A 20,956-nucleotide genomic window follows, 5' to 3' on the forward strand; every position below is an offset into this window, starting at 1 on the left:
TTTACATAACGGGAAGCGGGTGTAATGGCCGTGAATTTTTTTGAAGCATGCACAACCTTTTGCATATTAGCATGCTTGCATGTTTTAAGCTTTTTGTCATTCTTAGAAAGAGTTTGTGTATTTTGGATAAGTAACTAAGTTATTTGGTAAGGGCAACAAGTTTACATTTGTTTTAAACCACCATTGATAGAAAATTATATGTGTGTGCGTATTTATACTTCTCATTGTTCTTATTTGTGATAAATTCTTATGTGTGCTAATGTGCTAAATTAATTACTAAAACAAAATACATTATACACTCCATTAATCTATTAGAACATAAGACATACGAATAATATAAATATAAAATAGTTAGAAAAGAAAGAAGGTTGAAGTTGAAAAATATAGAACATAAATATCACATTACTAATATTATCAAAAAAAATATTTTCCTAACAAATTTGTATTTTGAAATTGTTAATTAATGCATCTATTGTGAGTATTTAAAGAAATAGAAAATTTTGTGTCATTGTCATCCTCATTATAATCTTTTCCCCCTCTTGCCACTTGGTATATTGAGAATGATATATGAAAGAGAGAGAAAAAGTGAGAAGAAAAAGTAAAAAATAAATTTTTTTTTTGGGTGTAACAATCCTATAGTGGTTATGTAACGGCCTTTACGTAATGGTTGCGGTCCGTAACGGCCGCTACGGCCGTGATTTTTCTTCCCACCGATTTCGCGATGTGTAACGGTATCGGTAACCCAAAAAACCATTACGCAACGGCGTTATATAACGGTTGTGTCCTTTATTTAAATCCATGCTGCAAATGTGCTGTCATTAAACTGAAGCTTATAGTACTGAATTTTGAAATTGAAACTAAATAATGCATTAAGGAAAATTAAAAAAAAAAAAAAAGCTTATTCATATTCCTGTGATGATTAGTGCACCCCCTTGACCTTGCTGTTGGTTCTAAACTATGCTGGCTACTTAAAATAAAAACTTGGTACAGTCGGGAAGTTGCAGCATTGAACTAGAGAAGCGTAGAGCATTTAACTGTAGCCAAGCAAATATTTCAATCACTTCAGCAAGTGATTCTCATTGCGAAGTCTCATAATTCCTCTCAATAGACTAGTAGGCAACACCACTTCTTCCACTGCCAACTACAAAGTGACCACCCTTAATTTCACCTTTCCCAATGAAGTTTTTCTGGACTGTTATAGCTTTTGTATGCTTGTAGTCCACAATAGTTCAAAGGTTCAAGATAAATATTGTTATGAACTTGTTAATGATTCTTACACCATCTCAATGCTGGGCCAGAAGTCTTTTAACTGGAACCACAAAAATGACGACTCAACCCCCCTCCCCTTTCCCTTTCCAAGAGCTAAGTGATATAATAGAACAAGAAGTTGAAGGAAGTTTATAAATACCACCAACTCTATGTGTTGATGTGCCTCTAGTATTCAAGTGATGTGCTTGTCTCCAACAAACTAAGCCTCAAGTCCCACTAGGTGGGGTTGGCTACATGAATCCTTTTCCACTTTTACACGGTCTTGGACAATTTTCTGCGACAATTTGAGGGCTGTTAAATCCTTACTAATTATTTTACTCCAAGTTATTTTAGGCCTAACTCTACCTGTTCTACTATCACTAATGAAAACTAGTTACGTCTCCTCATTGGTGCATTATTTGGCCTATGTTGCACATGTCCAAACCATTGCAGCCACCCCTTCCTTATCTTCTATGGGTGTTATCCCTAGCTTACCACGAATATGGTCATTCTTTAATTTATCTTTAAATGTCATATGATTTTTGGCAACTTTTAATTTTTGGATATGTGGTTTCTTAGTTGACCAACGTTTTGATCCATATAGAATATTTGGTCTTATAGCTATCCTATAAAATTTTCCAAAAGGGTATTCTACAATCACACAACACAGCCAAAGTACTTCCCATTTTAACCAACCTACTTTAACTCTATGTATTAAATCTTCTTCAATTTCTCTTTCACCTTGCATAATAGATCCAAGGTATTGAAATCTACTAGTGCACTGTTAATTTCTTGACCACAAAATGTAAAAACTTCAAATAGGATGATGGATATCCATCTTATGAGGCAAGACCATCAATATTCTTAAAAGTTGTTGTGCAAGGCATTTTTTCATTGTAATTAAATATAATACCAGTTTGTCTAGCGATGCAACCAGCTACATTAATGAATTTTCTGCTTCTTTGGAAGGAGTGTTCAAAATCAAATTATTCAAAACTCTAAAAGTGCATTAAAGGTCCTGTGTCTTAATTATCTTGGTTATTGCTACAGCATCTAACATTCTAACAATGTGCATATGTACTTGTAAGTCTAGTAGACCTCCTAGTATTGTTTCAGTTTATGAAATGCAATTTTGTTCTCATACGAGCACACAATGAACATGGTTGGGTCAAGATGCAGTATCTTAAAGAGTGTCATACACAGAACTACAGAAGAGCACATCTGGTTTATCACACCATAATTCTGAAGCCTTCATTAGAAGTGCCTTTGTTTTAGCTGAAAATTCCATGCCAATCTTGTATTCTGAGGTTTGCTTGTGATCTGAGATGTTTTTAATAATGAATAAGGTGCAACGTTGTCCACTCTAGGAGGTTGTGTGCAACCACAATCTCTAGGCTCAGCAAGCTGTGCCAGACTATTGTCTGTCTCATTGGGTGTGTTGAAGTATTGGCTAAATTGGAAGATCTAATCCCAATGATAAGTCTGTCCCTCTATTTATAATATACGCTGTCAAGGCTTGATAGAAAACTTAGGCCCACAACTTAATAGCTTAAGTTTTTAAGTACAATGGTAATCTGACGTGGTATTAGAGCTATGGTTACCAGGAGGTTCTATGTTCTTGTCTCGTTGCCTGCATTTATTGTTTCTTTATTAAGAATTATCTTATTCCCTATAATGGTTCTGTTTATCATTTCTTATCTTTCCATGTGCAATCAGGTGTGTGTGCGGGGAAGTGTTAAGGTTTGATATATCTTGTTGGCCCACAATCTAATAGCTTAAGCTTTTAAGTAAAAGTGGTAATCTGGTAATCTAACATATGCAAGATTCAAAAAAATGACTATAATACCCTTATCAACTTACTTATTAACTCATGCTTACTAATTCTGCAATAACACATACCAACACTAAATAACTACGGTGACTAGCAACCTCCCCCCTCAAGCTGGAGCATAGATATCACATGTTTCTAGGTTGTTATGAATGGGGCACTGGGATCTCTCCTAAATGAAAGAATATCCCCCTTGGTGGGTTTAAACTCAAAAAGAATGTAACCCTTAATTGAGTTCGCTCACCTAGGCAAATGAGAGTCATTCTTTACGTATTTAACCTGACCACCTCCCATCAATTTAGTGAATAAATCAACAAGCTGGAATTCAGAATTAACATGAGTTATGATAAGAGCTTCTGCACAAGTTCCTCCCAAAAAGGTGACAAATTGACATTCAACTTCAATGTGTTCATCCTCCTATGGAAGGCTGGGTTGGAGGCAATATGAATAGCAACTTGATTATCACACATCAACTCCATAGGCCAAGAATGTCGAAAATGAAGTTCCAATAACATATTCTTTAGCTAAAGAAGCTCACATGCAGTGTGTCTATGTGGTCCATGGCCTAATACTCTAACTTAGCACTTGACTGGGCCACCACAATTATTTCTTATTTTTCTATGATGTCAAGTTACCACTAACAAAAACATAAATATGGTTGTGGATCTTTTGTCAGAAAGTGACCTAAATCACAATGTGCATCTGAATCTTGAACTTAAGTGTCACCCCAATCATGATATAAGAGACCTCTCCTAAGTGCACCTTTCAGTGAGAATCTAGAAATTGGCTCACAACACTTGTTGTGAAATATATCCTAGTTTTGCTTTCCAACAAGTTTTCGATATCTTCCAAAGTAAGCCAACAAATTACCCACGCACCAACTTGCTATTAGGACCCATAGGTGTATCAACAAGTTTGGATCCTAACAGTTCAATCTCATCTAAGAGGTCTATAACATATTATTCTGTGACAAAATGGTTCCTATACGAGATTTGGATACTTCTTGTCAAATTACCACTTTATTGAAAAGCTTAAGCTATTAGATTATGTTCAACAATGTATATCAAACCTTAACACTCCCCCACATGTGTAGGCCAATAGCAAGTGGAGTGATAAACAAATGATAAATAACAGCCATTACAAGGAATACAATAATTTTTAAACATCACACAATAAACATAGGCAACATGAGAGCCTAGGACTAGTAACCAACTCTAATACCATGTTATATGACCACTTTACCTAAAATCTTAAGTAGTGGGCCAACAATGTATATCAAGCCTTAACACCCTTTTTTCTATAAGCAAGAAGCATTTCAATGGCCCTAAATCGTTGGTTGAAAATTTAGTTTGTAGAAAATGCGTCAAGTGAGATACCTCAATCATCATTACCTATTATCGCAATATCATCCGCGTACTCAATGAGTAGAATCCTACCTTATGACAATAAAATACATAGTGATCTACCATGTGCCGCTTAAGACCAAACACAAGTACTATGACACTCAATCTACCAAACCAAGCTCTGGGAGATTGCTTGGGATTGCACAAGGATTTCTTAAGCTGAAACACTAATTGTGACTCCCCTTAAGCAATAGACCCACGTGGGTGCTAATAGACCTCCTCTTGATGATCACCATGTAGGAAGGGCATTCTTCAAATCTAATTGATGCAAAGGCCAATGACACGTGGTGGCTAAGGAGATGAACATATAAGGCAAGTTTGGAAGTTGTGGAGAATGTGTTCGATAGAACGTTCCTGTGAGTGTATCCTTTAGCAACAGATGGGCCTCCAAACCAGCCATGGAACCATCTAAATTGACCAATGACAACTAACCATAGACTTATTAGGAGGAAGAGGTACAAGTTCCCAAGTAATATTATCTTGTACACACACATCTCTTCGACCATTGCAGTCCTCGACCCAAAATGGGTTTGGGCTTCAAAAACAAATTTTGGAAGAGCAATATAAGATAGTGTACTAACAAAAGAGTAATATGAGGGTGCCACAAAATTATAGCAAAAAAAAAAAAAAAAATTAGAGATTGGATGTTGGTAAAATTCTGTTTACCTTTCTGAACGGTAATAATAAGATCAGCGTCTTGGAAAATAGGATTATTAGACTAGGGGACTAGAGGCATAGAAGTATAAGTTGGAGGAGGCTCTCCTCCCTTGTAGTCATTGTGTGTCCATCTGCAAATTAGGATGATCCAAGTGATGAGAAGGACTCAAACTGGATGAAGATATAAGAGGACTGGGCTGAGATAATAGGTTAGGATCTAGAAGGCTAGGTAGAGGAAAGGACTTATCAAGGTCAATGGGACTCAAAAGAATTAGAATAGTATGGTGTAGACTCAAAGAAGCTAACATAGCAGAGACAAAGAATCGATGTAAAGTGGACTATAACATTGATATCCCTATTGAGTACAAGACAAGCCCAAAAAAAGTACATTTGATAGCATTAGGATCCAACTTGTCTATTCATGGACTTAACTAATGGACAAAGGACAAAATCAAATATACAAGGAGAAAGTGGGAACAAAGGAGCCTTTGGGAAGATAACCAAATATGGGAAGAACAGAGGATGAAATTTATTGATAAGAGAGAAAGTTTTTGAGCACAACATCACTCCAAAAAAACTCATTTGATATGATAGGGCATTGATGACTTAGAGAATATGTTTGTTTTTCTATTAATCGTACCAAAGTTAGTCATATAGGTAGTGAATTCAAAGTACTCCTTAACATTGTCGCTACAAAGTATCCTAAATGGTACATCAGAGTCTTTATTTGAGAAAAAAAGACACAAAAGATATTAAACAACTGCAACAAAGTAGATGTGACACGACTAGGGCCCTAAACATCATAGTGGACTAACATTAATGGGCTGATTCCCCTATTTATTGACATGGGAAACAAAGGGAGCATGATGGTGCTTTCGTAATTGGCAAGACTCAAACTCAAGATTAGACACTGAACTAAAAGTAGGAACTAGTTGTTTTTAACTTGTCAGGGATGACCAGGGTAACACTGGATTTGAAGTGGTGTAGCTGCCGCATTGCAGGCAATGGAAGGAAAAAGCAACTCAAAGTAGTAAAGTCCACCAGCCTCATGTCCTGTCCTTATCATCTTTATAATCTTACTAAGAAACATGAGGTTGAGGGGGGACATCTTTTAGTTCTGTAAAAAACTTTACAACTAGAGAATATGTTTGTTTTTCTATTAATCGCACCAAAGTTAGTCATATAGGTAGTGAATTCAGAGCACTCCTTACCATTGTCGCTACAAAGTATCCTAAATGGTACATTAGAGTCTTTATTTGAGAAAGAAAGACACAAAATATATTAAACAACTGTAACAAAGTAGATGTGACACGACTAGGGCCTTAAACATCATAGTGGACTAACATTAATGGGCTTATTCCCCTATTTATTGACATGGGAAACAAAGGGAGCATGATGGTGCTTTCGTAATTGACAAGACTCAAACTCAAGATTAGACACTGAACTAAAAGTAGGAACTAGTTGTTTTTAACTTGTCAGGGATGACCAGGGTAACACTGGATTTGAAGTGGTGTAGCTGCAGCATTGCAGGCAATGGAAGGAGAAAGCAACTCAAAGTAGTAACGTCCACCAGCCTTGTGTCCTGTCCTTATCATCTTTATAATCTTACTAAGAAACATGAGATTGAGGGAGGACATCTTTTAGTTCTGTAAAAACTTGACAACTTTACAAATGTAAAAAACTAAAGAAAGAGAGATTCAGGGAGTAGGATTTACTGTTCCTATCCCCTTAACAATAGCAGTGGACCCATCAACGAAGGTAACTGCAGGTAGATTTTCAGAATATTGGAGAGCAGGAAAGAAGTTGGTTTCACTTGTTGTATGTCATATGGTCAGTGGTAGTACAACTAGTGGGAGAGATTCCAATGACATGCAGGTAGGATTACCTTTCTGTGCGAAAGATTCAATGCAATGAGATTCTTGTTGGGATGCCTAAAACTGAAGGAGCTTTGAATACTCCTCGATTGAGACAATTATAATGCGTTGTTAAGAAATGGCTGAGCAAATGATCACAAATGAGTCACAAACAAACCAGCATAGCACTGCCACAGCCCCAAGGAACTAACACACACAACCCTAATGGTACAACCATTAACAAATTATCCCAAGTCAACGACCTGAAAATGTTGGATCTTTGAACAAAAGATAAAACACTCCTCGATATTGTGGAGTACGGAAGTATTTCAGGCATTTGGGAAGAAATCTAATGAAAAACAGGGCTCAACAAGCCCTCATGCACCAGAGCGTGAGGTTGGAGCTGTCAGCCAGTGTGTGGGGGCACATGGGAACTCCTCCTCCAATGAAACTTAACAGCTTTATTGGCAGGTTCTGTGGCTATATATGGAGTTGGTTTTGCAAAACCCGAAGGGTTCTTGAGATTTTGAAATGGTGGCAATGTCCAGGATTTTTTCTGGTCTCACATGTTGCGGATGATTCGCCTATAGTGGCTGGTTTGCATAGGATTATGAGTTTTAGTTGTTTAGGGTTTGGTTTGGCGGCGGCTATGTTCTTAGAGTTTAGATCGTATCTTGTTTTGACACCATCTTGGAAGTATTAGGTAAATTGGAAGACCTAGTCACACTAATAGGTCTCTCCCTCTATTTATAATATATGCCAAGGACATACAATGACAATATTACCCCTACTAAACTCTCACGTTAACTCATGCATACTTACTCAGAAATAACACACAGCAGTAACACTAAATAACTGCAGTAACTGATAACAGGGTGTATTATTTCTTGCCACTGGATTTCGTCATATTGCCTTTTGTGTTTGTTTTCCAGTCTTGGGAACATCTTGTGCTGTATTAGCTTGTACTGCACTCTCTCTCTCTCTCTCTCTCTCTCTCTCTCTCTCTCTCTCTCTCTTTATGGATTTCTATTGCTATCTAAAAAAACATGCATTTTTTGCCATTGCCAATGGCAGCATGGTGTAGAAGGTTTAATGTGGTCATCGATTCAAATGTTTTATCCTTGCAATAAATTGATTTGCTCATAGATTGTTTTAACCTGTAGCATTTAAGTACTTCCAGGTTACATTGGGTGATGTACTTATATTATTATTATTATTATTTGGTATTTAACCATTTATAGCTCTAAACAGCATTTGACCTGTAGCATTTAAGTGCTTCCAACTTACACTGGGTGATGTGTTGGGAAAAATATTATATATGAACTAATTCCCACAAGTAAATCAATAAAGTAATGCAAAATAATAAATAAAATGAGACACAAGAAAATTTAATGCAGTTCCCTCAAATGTTGAGGTACCTCCACGGGGCACGGCAGTCCAAATCCACTATCACCAAATTTATACAAAGTGGGTACGAAAGGCACAAGCCTTACAAATACACAAAGGTGCATAACAAATATAGAAAGATGAAATGACCTCACCAAAATGATGTGAACAAAGCTCCCAAAAACAATAACAAGAAGAGCACAACCAAAAATATACCAATATGCTGATAATACACAGCCGGAACAGCAGCAGGTTGCTGCAGCGGAGAAGACGACTGGCGCAGTTGCTGGCGTGAGGTGCTGGTGCTGCAGACGTGAGAAGATGCAATCGGCGTGGGCGTGATGATGAACTATGTGAGGTTCTGTGTGAGAGGCGCTACTGACGTGATGATGCTAGGTTGGTGCAAGAAAATGGAGATGGAAGAGCAGGAGACACCCAGCTGCACGTGAGGCTTGCTGCTGCGGGCATGAGAGCTGCTTCCTTGAGAAGCCAACAAGCATTTAAAAAAAGAACACCGCTTTGCAGTTGTTGGGCCCCACAAGGAGGGAAACCCAACAAATCTCCCCCTCGTGACTTATGGGGACGACTCTACTAATCCGGCCAAAACTTGACACTTCACATGCTTGTCTCTAGACAATGCTTTTCTCATCATATCCAAATCATTATCATCAGTGTGAATTTTGTCAAGTTGCAATAATTTCTTATTCAACACATCTGGAATCCAATGATATCTAACATCAATATGTTTTGACTTTGAATGGAAGATAAAATTCTTACTCAAATGAATTGCACTTTGGCTATCACAATAAAGAACATTCCTTTCTTGTTCTATGCCCAACTCTTTCAAGAATCTCTTCAACCAAAGCAATTCTTTGCAAGTTTCCGTAATGGCAATAAACTCGACTTCCGTAGTAGATAGAGCAACACATTTCTGTAATTTTGATTGCCATGCCACAGCTCCCCCTGCAAAAGTCATCAAATAACCCGAAGGGGATTTTCTAGAATCAACATCACTGGCCATGTTGGCATCCATGAATCCATGGAACGTAGATTTACCATTTCAAAAGCACAAATACACCTTCGAAGTGCCTCTAAGGTATGAAAGAATCGATTTTATTGCTAACCAATGCTCCTTTCCCGGATTAGAGAGAAACCGACTAACAACTCCAACAGCGTGAGCTAAATCCGGTTTTGTGCAAACCATTGCATACATTAAGGAACCAATGGTCGAACCATAAGGAATTTTCTTCATCTCTTCCTTGTCTTTCTCACTTGTAGGACTTTGTTTTGTACTAAGCTTGAAGCGACTAGCAAGTTGGCAACCAACGGGTTTTTCTTTATCCACATTGAACCTCTTAAGCACTTTTTCAATGTAGCTTTCTTGAGACAACCAAATTTGCCTATTTTCACGATCACGAATAATTTTCATGCCAAGAATTTGCTTTGCCGGTCCCAAGTCTTTTATAGAAAAAGACTTGCTCAACTCCAACTATAACTTGTTAATCTTGGAGGAATCTTGTCCTACAATGAGAATATCATCAACATAGAGTAAAAGAATAATATAAATACCATCCGGAAATTTTTTCACAAACACACAATCATCCGAAGAGGTTTTTGAGTAACCATGATCAATCATGAAAGAATCAAATTTCTTGTACCATCTCCGTGGTGCTTGCTTCAACCCATACAAACTTTTCTTTAATTTGCACACTAAATTCTCTTTCCCTTTTTGTTTGAAGCCTTGTGATTGTTCCATGTAAATTTCCTTGTCCAAGTCACCATGTAAGAAAGCGGTTTTCACATCTAGTTGTTCAACTTCCAAATTCAAGTTTTTTACCATGCCAAGAACAACTCGAATAGATGACATCTTTACAACTGGTGAGAATATTTCATCAAAGTCAATTCCCTTTTTCAGACCAAAGCCTTTTACCACAAGTCTAGCCTTGTATCGAAGATTATTTCCATTGTTTTTCAACCTAAATACCCATTTTTTTTTTCAAAGCTTTCTTTCCAGGAGAAAGTTTAACCAAATCATATGTATGATTGTCAACTATGGACTTCATTTCCTCTTGCATAGCCTCCATCCATTCAGTTTTATTTTCATGGTTCATGGCTTCTTGATAGCTTTTGAGCTCCCCTTGATCCGTTAGAGTAACATAATCCTTTAATGGATATTTAGTTGAAGGTCTTGGCTCTCTTGAAGATCTTCTCAATGGAGCTTGCTCTTGAACTTGTTGCCCCCCCTCATTTTCATCTTCAACATCACTAGGAATTTCATCATTTCCAACATCTTCAAGAGGTGGAAGAACGTCTTCCATATTTTCATCATGTGCCAAAGGTGGAGAAGATGACTCTAAGTTAATAAAATCATTCCCATTAGATTGTGGTTGCTCAACCATGTCAAAATCTTCAATTGTCTGATCTTCAAAAAATACAACATCCCAACTTCTAACAACTTTCTTTTCAACCAGATCCCACAATCTATATCCAAATTCATCATGCCCATAGCCAAGAAAAATACATTGCATTGACTTGTCATCAAGTTTGGATCTTTCATCTTTTGGAATGTGAACAAATGCACGATAACTAAACACTTTCAAATTATCATAAGTGACATCCTTACCTCTCCAAATTTTTTCGGGAACTTGACCAAGTAAAGGAGTTGAAGGAGACAAATTGATCAAGTCCGCCGTCCTCATTGCTTCACCCCAAAATGATTTTGGCAACTTCACATGAGAGAGCATACATCTCATTCTCTCCACTATGGGGTGGTTCATCCTTTCAGCAATTCCATTTTGTTGGGGGGTTTTCTTGACGGTCTTTTGATTTCTAATGCCTTGGCTATAACAATATGCATTAAATGGGCCAATATACTCTCCACCATTATCCGAGCGCACACATTTGACATTCTTTCCAGTCTCCCTTTCAACTTTAACCTGAAAATGCTTAAACACATCTAAAACTTGATCTTTAGTTTTCAAAGTGTAAGCCCAAACTTTTCTTGAACAATCATCAATAAAAGTAACAAAATAAAGTGCACTACCATGAGATTTAACTTTCAAAGGACCACATACATCGGAATGTATCAAATCTAGAACATTAGATTTTTTAGTAACAAACTTTGTACAAAAGGGAGCTTAATGTTACTTACCGGCCAAACAATGAACACAAGCTTTAAGAGGAGTACCTTTCATCCCGGGTAGGAGATTCTTTTTGAACAAAAATTGCATTCCTTTTTCACTCATGTGCCCAAACCACTTATGCCACAAATCGGCAAAAGAGTGACTCTCAATTGCATTCTCAATACCATTATTAATTTTACCTTGCATCATGTATAGTGTACTGGTCTTCTTGCCTTAAGCCACCAGCAAATTACCCTTTGTGAGCTTCCATTTTCCATCACCAAAATGATTGTCAAACCCTTCATCATCAAGCTTTCCGATAGATATCAAATTTAGCCGAATGTCGGGTACATGTCCCACATCTTTGAGCACCAACTTGCATCCAAGATTTGTTTCCAAGCAAACATTTCCCATGCCAACAACTTTTGACAAACCTTCATTTCCCATCCGAACAACTCCATAATTTCCTTTGGAATAAGAAGTGAAGAAATCTTCCCGAGAAGTGACATGAAATGACGCACCGGAATCAATAACCCAATCAGTCTCTTGACTTGTCAAATTAATGCAATTTTTATCACAAACAACCATAAGATCAGCATCAGATGCAACTGAAGTGTTGTCTTCATGCTTTTTCTCAAAATTTTTCTCTTTGTTTTGCTCCTTGAATTTCAGTTTTTTACACTCCTGCTTCATATGCCCTCTCTTATGACAATAGTGACACTCAATATCCTTTTTCGAATCTGAGCTAGACTACCCTCTTGATTTATCATTACGGTGAGAATATCTGCTTTTGCTTCTACCTCTCCCTCGATTTTCTGTCACAAGTGCCTCTGAATGAGAAGAGCCAACTGATTTTCTTCTAATTTCTTCATTTAACAAGTTGCTAGCTACTTGGTTCATAGTAACAATTCCATTGGAAGCCGAATTACTAATTGTCACAACCAAAATCTCCTAACTTTCTGGAAAAGAGTTAAGAAGCATTAGGGCCTCCAACTCGTCATCAAAAACTATTTTCATAGTAGCAAGTTGATTGATAATAATTTTCATCTCATTCAAATGCTCGGTAATAAGACTACTATCTTTATATTTCAAGTTGACTAATTTTTGAAAAAGAAAAGTTTTATTTGTAGTCGACTTTCTATCATAAAGACCCTCTAATTTTTTCCACAATTCATGTGCTGAAGTTTCGGTAGAAACATGATGAAAAACGCTATCATCAATCCATTGCCAGATGACACCAACGGTTTTTCTATTAAGCCTATTCCACTCATCATTACTCATGTCTTTAGGCTTTCGGCTATCACCTTCAATAGGTCCATCCAAATCTTTGTAAAATAAAAGATCTTCCATTTTTGTTTTCCAAGTTACCCAATTGCTTCCATTGAAGCTAATCATACAACCAACATTACCATCCATGATTTACACAAATCTAATGCGTCCAAATAACACGGCTCTGATACCACTTGTTGGGAAAAATATTATATATGAACTAATTCCCACAAGTAAATCAATGGAGTAATGCAAAATAATAAATAAAATGAGACACAAGAAAATTTAACGTGGTTCCCTTAAATGTTTATGTCCACGGGGCACAGCAGTCCAAATTCACTATCACCAAATTGTACAAAGTGGGTACAAAAGGCACAAGCCTTACAAATGCGCAAAGGTGTATAACAAATATAGCAAGATGAAATGACCTCACCAAAATGATGTGAACAAAGCTCCCTAAAAAATAACCAGAAGAGCACAAGCAAAAATATACCAATATGCTGATAATACACAGCCGGAACAGCAGCAGGTTGCTGCAGCAGAAAAGACGACCGACGAGGTTGCTGGCATGAGGTGCTGATGCTGCAGACGTGAGAAGATGCAACTGGCATGGGCGTGCTGATGAGCTAGGCGAGGTTCTGTGTGAGAGGCGCTACTGACGTGAGGATGCTAGGCTGGTGCAAGAAAATGGAGATGGAAGAGCAGGAGACACCCAGCTGCGCGTGAGGCTTGCTGCTGCAGGCGTGAGAGCTGCTTCCTTGAGAAGCCAACAAGCATTTAAAAAAAGAACACCACTTTCCAATTGTTGGGCCCCACACGGAGGGAAACCCAACATGATGTACTTATAGTATACTCTTATTATTATTGTTGTTATTTTTGGTATTCAACCATTTATAGCTCTAAACAGCATTTTAGTTGCCAAAATTTGCTGAATAATAACAGAAAAATGAGAAAATGTTGGTCCTGTAATTTTGGTAAGTTGGGATATCTTTTGAAAATGAGGTTAATACAAGATTCGGTGTGGATTCTAAACATGATTTCTTTTTTCATTTGAATGAGTCAATTTAAGACTGCCACTTTCATTCACAAAATGAACTTTTGCCTTAAAATTCCATGGTACTAATCTGGTTTGCTGTAATTACTTGTAGCATTTACTAACACACTTTTAATTCCTTTTAGGTGATGAACTGTCAAACTACGAAAAGTTGCAATAATTTTCTTAAATTCTTAAGGAAACCAAAAAAAAGAAAAATTATGTGCTATTTTGTGGACTTATTTTTATGCTTAAAATCAAGTGAGGTAAGATAAGGGCTAAATGCAACGGTTAGAAGCAATACAGAAAGAAAACAGAACTTAGAGCTGGTCAAAGATCCTAGTCAAAGATTAGAGTAAGGTATTGGTTAGGAGGTGAAAATTGAAGTTGGAAATGGTTTATTGAAAGAAGATTAAGTACAGGTTTTTATGACTGTGCGAGGTCTTATTAGTAATGGTATTGCCATTACCATTAAGAATGTCCCTTCTTGGACTATATATGCTCTCTATGTTAGGAAGCAATGTGTCTAATTTTTTTTCTTAATCATCATACCATGAATATACATGGCAATTGAAATTTAGGAAACAAGCTTTAGTCATTTTGCATTCTCTCCAAAATGCTGCACTATTCTCAGCAGTATTTTTCGTAATTCCAGACTCTTTGCAGTCGACAACTTCTACCTTAATGCTGTTAGAATGGTTAATAATGCTTTAATGGTTAGAAAACTCACCCAAACTAAATTTGAGCAGAGATTGAGACATCATGTGACCAGCCTACATCACATCACTGATTTTTTATTTTTATGTTTTTTGATTTAGCCTCAGCAGAAAATCTGCCATGAGATCGACACTGGTTGAGCATTAGAAAAATAATAGAATAAAATTGAAAAATTAGACAGGAGTAGAGGAGTTTAGTCACCACTATGAAATATTTGATGGTTTTAGTTTGATAAAAAAAACAATATTGTTCTGATTTATTTTTAAATAAGTAGAAAACATGCTATTCTGCATGCAGTTTTCTTGTTTTGTCAAATGTAGGACATTTTATTTTATATAATGACTAACACTACCATTTTGTTTTTTTGTTTTTTTATTTTTTCATTACAATTAAAAGTCTCCTCACGTCATAATGCTCATATATATTGTATATTACTTAAAATAGTGGTAACAAGTGGTCCATACTTCTTTTTTTTTAAAGTTCCTCAAACTTGAAGAGATTGATTCCCCAAAATATCTTATATGCACAGTTGAAGGTTTTTAAGTAAAAAAAAAAAAAAAGTTTCCTTGTTTTAAGTTTTAAAGAAGGGAGAAGAAGGCATCCTTGACCACCACTAAATTTTCTGAAAAATAATATAACAAGGTTACATTAACTTCATAGCAGACATATGCTGTGTCCTATGGTTATGAAATAAAACTAAAACCAAGACAATGAGAAATTTCGAAATAATCTTCATTTTCCACTCTTGTGAATAAAACAAAAAACAGTGCACCAGGGTCACTGTAATATATAATATTTGGTCAAGCAGCATCAAACTTGAGATAGAGAGAGAGAGAGAAAGTTAGGATCTGTATAATTTTGGAAATTTAAGAGAGAGATGTTAAGAGGTATATGTATAGGTGGAAGTGAAGTTGGGAATATTGTTTAAATGCTTCAAAATCTTCTCAGCCATCTGTTTCATGTTACCATGACCATGGTGGAAGGCACTCACCAACGTAGCAGGCAACAACTTGTCCTGGGATATATCCGAAGCTGACTTTTCCCCACCTTTCATTAAGAATCTTTCAATCACCCAGAACGATTTTGCCTGCAAATTTTCTTGCCTGTGCTCCCTCAATACATGAAGAACATGCTGTATGGCATTCACACTGCTCAACATGTTCACACTTATGTCCACATCAACTTTGTCATCGAGCAGAGTACATATTGCAGACAATGCAGCTTCAACCACCTCAACATTCTCATGACTCAAACAAGTCAAGAGCCTCTCAACTGCCTTTGCTTCAAACAAACAGAAGGTGATTTGGGCAGAACAAACACCTCGATGAACTGGGCAAACTTGTATTTTCCTGTCTTTTGATGAACCAGTAGTTAAACATTTGGGTAAGTAGAACAATTTCATGAACTTGGATCTTCTGATCTGAGGTTGTTTTGATAGGTTCGTTGATTCTGATGAGAGGTTCTCCAACCCAATTGCTGATAACCTCTGGACCTCATCGCTCGATGTTTTCATCAGCAATTCTGTGAATATTGATGTGAAATTGTAGTTGCTAGCTAGAAATAACATTTGGGGTTCATATAGGGTAGTTGTGAACCTAACTAGAACACCCACTAAGCCCTCTAAGCAAGCACTAGCATGCCTGCTGCCACTTCTTTGCATTTGGTTGATTGATTGTAGGATTATTGGGACTGTATTCTTGCTGAGAAGAGCTAGATTGAGTGTTAGATTTTGATGGGGAAGTTTTGCCAGAAGAGTTGCTGAAAGTGCCTGTTTCTCTGTGATTTGCGTTGTCTCTATCGGGCTCTGGATCAGGCTCTCAGGTTGGCCTCTGGTTTTGCAAAGTTTGTCTGCCAGTGTGTGGCCCATGTAAGGCGAAAGCGTGATTAATAGTTTGATAGCGGCAACTCCAAGTTCTTCATATGGGTTATTGATGAGCTCAATTATGCTGTAGCTTGCTTCAGTTTCTTTGATTAGTGAGACTATGGCGGCTGTTGATTTCTGGAACTTCGTCTGGCTTAGAAGAATTCTGATGAGGCTGATGTTGAGCTCATCTGGGGTAGAACTCTTGATCATGTGGATGATGTTGTATAAAAAGTAATCTGAGGACAATGTGTGGCCATGAGTGTTGATTTTGAGGGTCTCAAGATTAAGCCCAGACTCGACTATATTTGCAAGAATGATAGCAGCTTCTTTCTTTGAGTTCATTGGTTCATTGTAAATTATCCGTGTGAACATCTCATCAATCATAACTTGTACAATTCCGGCTTCTACCAGTGTTTTGGCACTTGTGTGGTAAGACGAAATTTGGATTAGAGCTTTAAATGCTGCCCTCCTTGTCAGAGTGTTTCCACTTTGCACCATTTTTATCAGAGCAGGAGAAGCCTTTTCAGCCACATAGATTTTGCTGTCACGTCCTAGAACAATTTCCCCGAGGTAGCTTCCCATCTCCATTTTTGTCTCCTCACAACCTGTCATCAATTAATCTACTTGTTAGTTTTTTGCAACAATCACGGTTGTGGCCAGAGGGAATTCACATGATTTGCTAGACACATGCTGCTTAACTGAGCTGGTTGTGGTGCATTATCTGGTTACTGGAATGAATAATTGGCTATTTCTACTACTTTTTTCTAATTACTTTTGTTCCCATTGAGTGGAGTTCAGTAACCAAGAATCCATGTTTCTTTGTGATAATTTTAAATGCAACTGTTGGAAGTTGGATTAAGGAAGAAATTTACAATGATTGTGATGTGAGAGTGAACGGCAAAGAAATTCTCAGAATTACCTTCAATTAGATGATTTAACAGGGGTTCCAAAAACCCATTTTCTGCCATGCATTTGATGTTGTTAGGAGATCTTTCCAAGTTCCTTAAGGTCTCACCAGCTTTTTCTGAAGCAAAGGTATCGACAGATTGGTTGTATTTAGTTATGATCAGCATCAGAATCCCTCCAGAAGCAGATCCAATTTTCTCACAGAGAGATTTGGATCTTGAAAGCTCAAGCAAAAGTAGCAAAGATGCATGCTTTATAGGTTGTTGATTACTCGAGAGCATCTTGATTATAGTCGAAATGTCCATTACCATGCCAATCATTTCCTGCAGATATTCAACCACCAAATTGTACAATATGTAAAGCAAAACAATTTCCAATTTTCAGTAATTCATACTATACGCCAGTTCATACATGTTATGGCTTGATATACATTGTTGGCCCACAACCCAACAACTTAGGCTTTTAGGTAAAGTGGTAATCTAAATAGTATCAGAGCCATGGTTGCCAGGAGGTCTTGGGTTGTAGTCTTGTTGCCCGCATTTAATATAAGTTTTTTATTTTTATTTTTAATTTTGGAAAATAAAGCAGGAAAAGAATTTATTATGCTTCCAAATTCCAAAACATGTGGGAGTTCTTTACCTAATGACAATACAATGCCTGGTGTTATATGTATATATGAATGCATGTGTATTGAGCTCAGGGTATATGAGAGTTAAACCTTGCCATCATCATCATCCTCTGCCAAGAGTTGTAACAATTCGAGTGTCGCACATCTAACTTTGCTGTCCTTGTACTCCAGTAAGGTAACAAGCAAAGGTATTATTCCAACATTGCGAATCTGTACCTTATTGTATGATGTCCTTTGGCATATATTTTGCAGATCTTTTAGTGCTTCAAGTACCATACTTTCTGAACTGCCTAACGACAAAGCTGCCCGTGCAGCCTTTATCCTTGTTGTTTCATTTCTTTCCTCCCATTCCTCTATTGTGGTCTTCAGAGCTATATTGGTCCTCATAATTCTACTCATCAGCTTCTGCCCTGTGGTTGGGCAAAAAATTTCCTTTGAGTTCTTGAACTTTTCAAACCACTCAATAATAGCCTTCCTTTCATAGGTCATTCCACTTTCTATGGTAACTGGATCTTCCATTATCCTCTTTGTCAGTGGACAGAAGAATGATTTATAAAGAGGCTCCGTGCACTGAGCCAGCTGAGGCAAAGTTACTAGGGGGCCATTGTTCGTGCTTCCATGGTTCCTTTGCGGGCAACCATAACTCATGGTTTTAGGGAATTCAATCACTTGCAAATTTGACATATCCAACTGTGGATTCTCTGTGGAAACTTCAAAATTGATGGAATATAGATCTGTTTCTATTGCTTCTGGTTCTTGGCGTGATTGCTCTTCCCAAGACAATGTCTGTGGTTCCAGCTCAGTTACTTGAGTTTGGCTGACTGAAAAATGAGCATTTTGCATCTCTTTTGAGATAGAACGGATTGCAACTTCTGCATATTCTTGGTCCCTAGATGCTGCTGATGGCACCAATGCCAACCTCTCCCCCATGCATCTTATCACCCCCTCAAGCTGTTCAATAATGTTTCGTAATTTAGGACCTGGAATGATACAAATTCCTTTTTGGCATTTCTCCACAAGATCCTTGGCCAAGTCAATGCTTTCAGATAAAGACTGTAGAATCTCCATTGTATCAGCTGTGGTATTCTCAGTTGCCTGCAATTCCTTAATTGCCGGACAGGCCCGGTAAAAGTAGCATCCAATGTCCATAAAAATTTCCTGTTCTATATCCATGCAGGCAACAAATTCTATGATTTCAGAAATAGATACCAACAGGCATTCAGCCAGTGTCTCAATTGGAGTTGCATCCTCCTTGATCTGAAGAAAACAATGCCACACATTCCAGCCATCAAATGGGATAACTCTCAGTACTATACAACTTCAGAGTAAAATAGCAGGATCTTGTACCAAGAAGTAAAATAGCGTAACCTTGTACCGCAAGGTTACGCATTTTTGTGTTTCTTTCAACTCAAAATAAAAAATGAGAAGTAGAATTTCTAATAATGTTTTGTTTCTTGCACTAGTTATTACTCAGAAAATACAGAAACTATCTATGTTCATGAAATCTTGAGTGCTTTTAACTAAACAGAAAGAGAAGGTAACTAGATTAAGAATCTAAAAGGTGATAACAATCTGGCAATTCCATTAATCTAATAAGCGGTATTTGATATTTATCAATTACTTTTTTTTTTTTCACTTGTTCAAATGTGTTGGATGCAGCTTTCTCTGAAAAACAATTCTTACATTGTGTATGAAGCCTAGAAGTCGTAGTCCATGTTTTAAGATGCTTGGAGCTATACTTCATTTACCCACTTGCAATCCTTGATGAATTTTTCTGTGTCTTACACACTTCTTTCAACGAAGGATGACAAAACTTCTTCTGATTTCTCTGAAGTCTTTCATTTTCCTTTGTGATGATGCAGTGTAGAACTACTATATCTACTGTTATAATAATATCAAATCCATCAAATAAGAAAATTTTTGCTTTAATGAGTATAAGAACAAATTTTGGGGATTTAAGAGCTGGACTGTTGGCAACACTTTCTGAAATAAGCTTGGTTTATCCCAGAAGTTTGTCAAAAGCGTGATCAATTAGGACTCTGGACCTTATACAAGCAGGAAAAGATATTCAAGAAATAGAAACAAGAACAGGCTTATACCAGCATCCAGTCAGAGCCACTGCTTGTCATGACCTCCCTGGTGTGAGAGCCTGACCTTGCAAACCCAGAAATGCTTGCTCACTCTACTTGAAGGCATTTTAAAGCACAGGGATAGTTTGTCATTGATCGCTCCCTCCTTACTGCCTCATAAATTATAACCCTGCTGGAAATGAATTCCTTTGCTTGAGTGCCATGGTTTTATATTTCTGACTTTCCGGTTTGTACCTTTGACAAGGTAAGCAGGCATTGATTGAGTCAGCCCTCGTAAAAATGAGCCTTTTACAATTGTATTTTGGTGTAACACAAGTTGTCCTTGTGTTTTTTTTGAGGTTTACTGGAAAGGGTCAGAACCTAAGGTGCAGACTGCTGATGTCATGCTGAAGTTTTTGCACACATGTAGGGTGCAGTTTTATAAACTAAACCCTTGTTGCAGATATTACTCTTTGCAACTGTGATAATGATTATGCTCCCTAATGAGGGAGAAGAAATGGTGAAAGACATGCAGTTAGCAGAATTCCTATAAACACCTATAAACACCAGCAAATCTGATAGCTTCTTGGACTACATTTCTGAATTATGGCCACACATTTATTCAAGTTCTTTGCTCTTCTTTTCCCTTATCGAACCCCCAAACGGCACCAGGGAGGCTGAATTACCAAAAACCTGAAATTTAGCACTCTCATGGGCTTATATTTTGCAGTTGCAGACACACTAATTTGGTCACTGGAGAATAGCTTCATCAATTGGCTATTAATTGATACAGAATTGACCTGAAAAGTGTTGACTTGGTAAGAGGGATAGACATGGGGTTGGTTGGAGAGTTGCGTCTACTTGCAATGCTAAGCATAGTTTGCCATTAATTATTCGATCACGTATCACATCAAGCACAACCAGCCAATATTATACAGCCACGGAAATTGTTTCTCAATCATTCTTTGAATTA

General features: G+C 37.3%; 1 protein-coding gene across 1 annotated transcript; it reads right to left on the reverse strand.

Annotated features, from left to right (window-relative positions):
• Positions 1-15,234: 15,234 nt before the first annotated feature.
• On the reverse strand, positions 15,235-20,553 carry LOC131153238 (putative U-box domain-containing protein 42). Its single transcript, XM_058105408.1, has 4 exons — positions 20,014-20,553; positions 18,005-19,171; positions 17,300-17,609; positions 15,235-16,985 (listed from the first exon to the last, which is right to left on the reverse strand). Exons 1-4 carry the CDS (start codon positions 20,041-20,043, stop codon positions 15,397-15,399), a joined length of 3,096 nt encoding a protein of 1,031 aa, XP_057961391.1. The 5' UTR covers positions 20,044-20,553; the 3' UTR covers positions 15,235-15,396.
• Between the last annotated feature and the right edge of the window lie 403 nt (positions 20,554-20,956).

The sequence above is a fragment of the Malania oleifera genome, chromosome 4, assembly GCF_029873635.1.
Source record: "Malania oleifera isolate guangnan ecotype guangnan chromosome 4, ASM2987363v1, whole genome shotgun sequence".
Lineage (NCBI taxonomy): Eukaryota > Viridiplantae > Streptophyta > Magnoliopsida > Santalales > Ximeniaceae > Malania > Malania oleifera.

Excerpts from the sequence above, each read along its gene's own strand:
- LOC131153238 (XM_058105408.1), bottom strand. The coding sequence starts at position 20,043 with ATGACAAGCAGTGGCTCTGACTGGATGCTG. Across the intron at positions 19,172-20,013 it reads GTGGCTCTGACTGGATGCTG|ATCAAGGAGGATGCAACTCC; the intron begins GTATAAGCCTGT and ends TGTTTTCTTCAG. Across the intron at positions 17,610-18,004 it reads AGGATGATGATGATGGCAAG|GAAATGATTGGCATGGTAAT; the intron begins GTTTAACTCTCA and ends GAATATCTGCAG.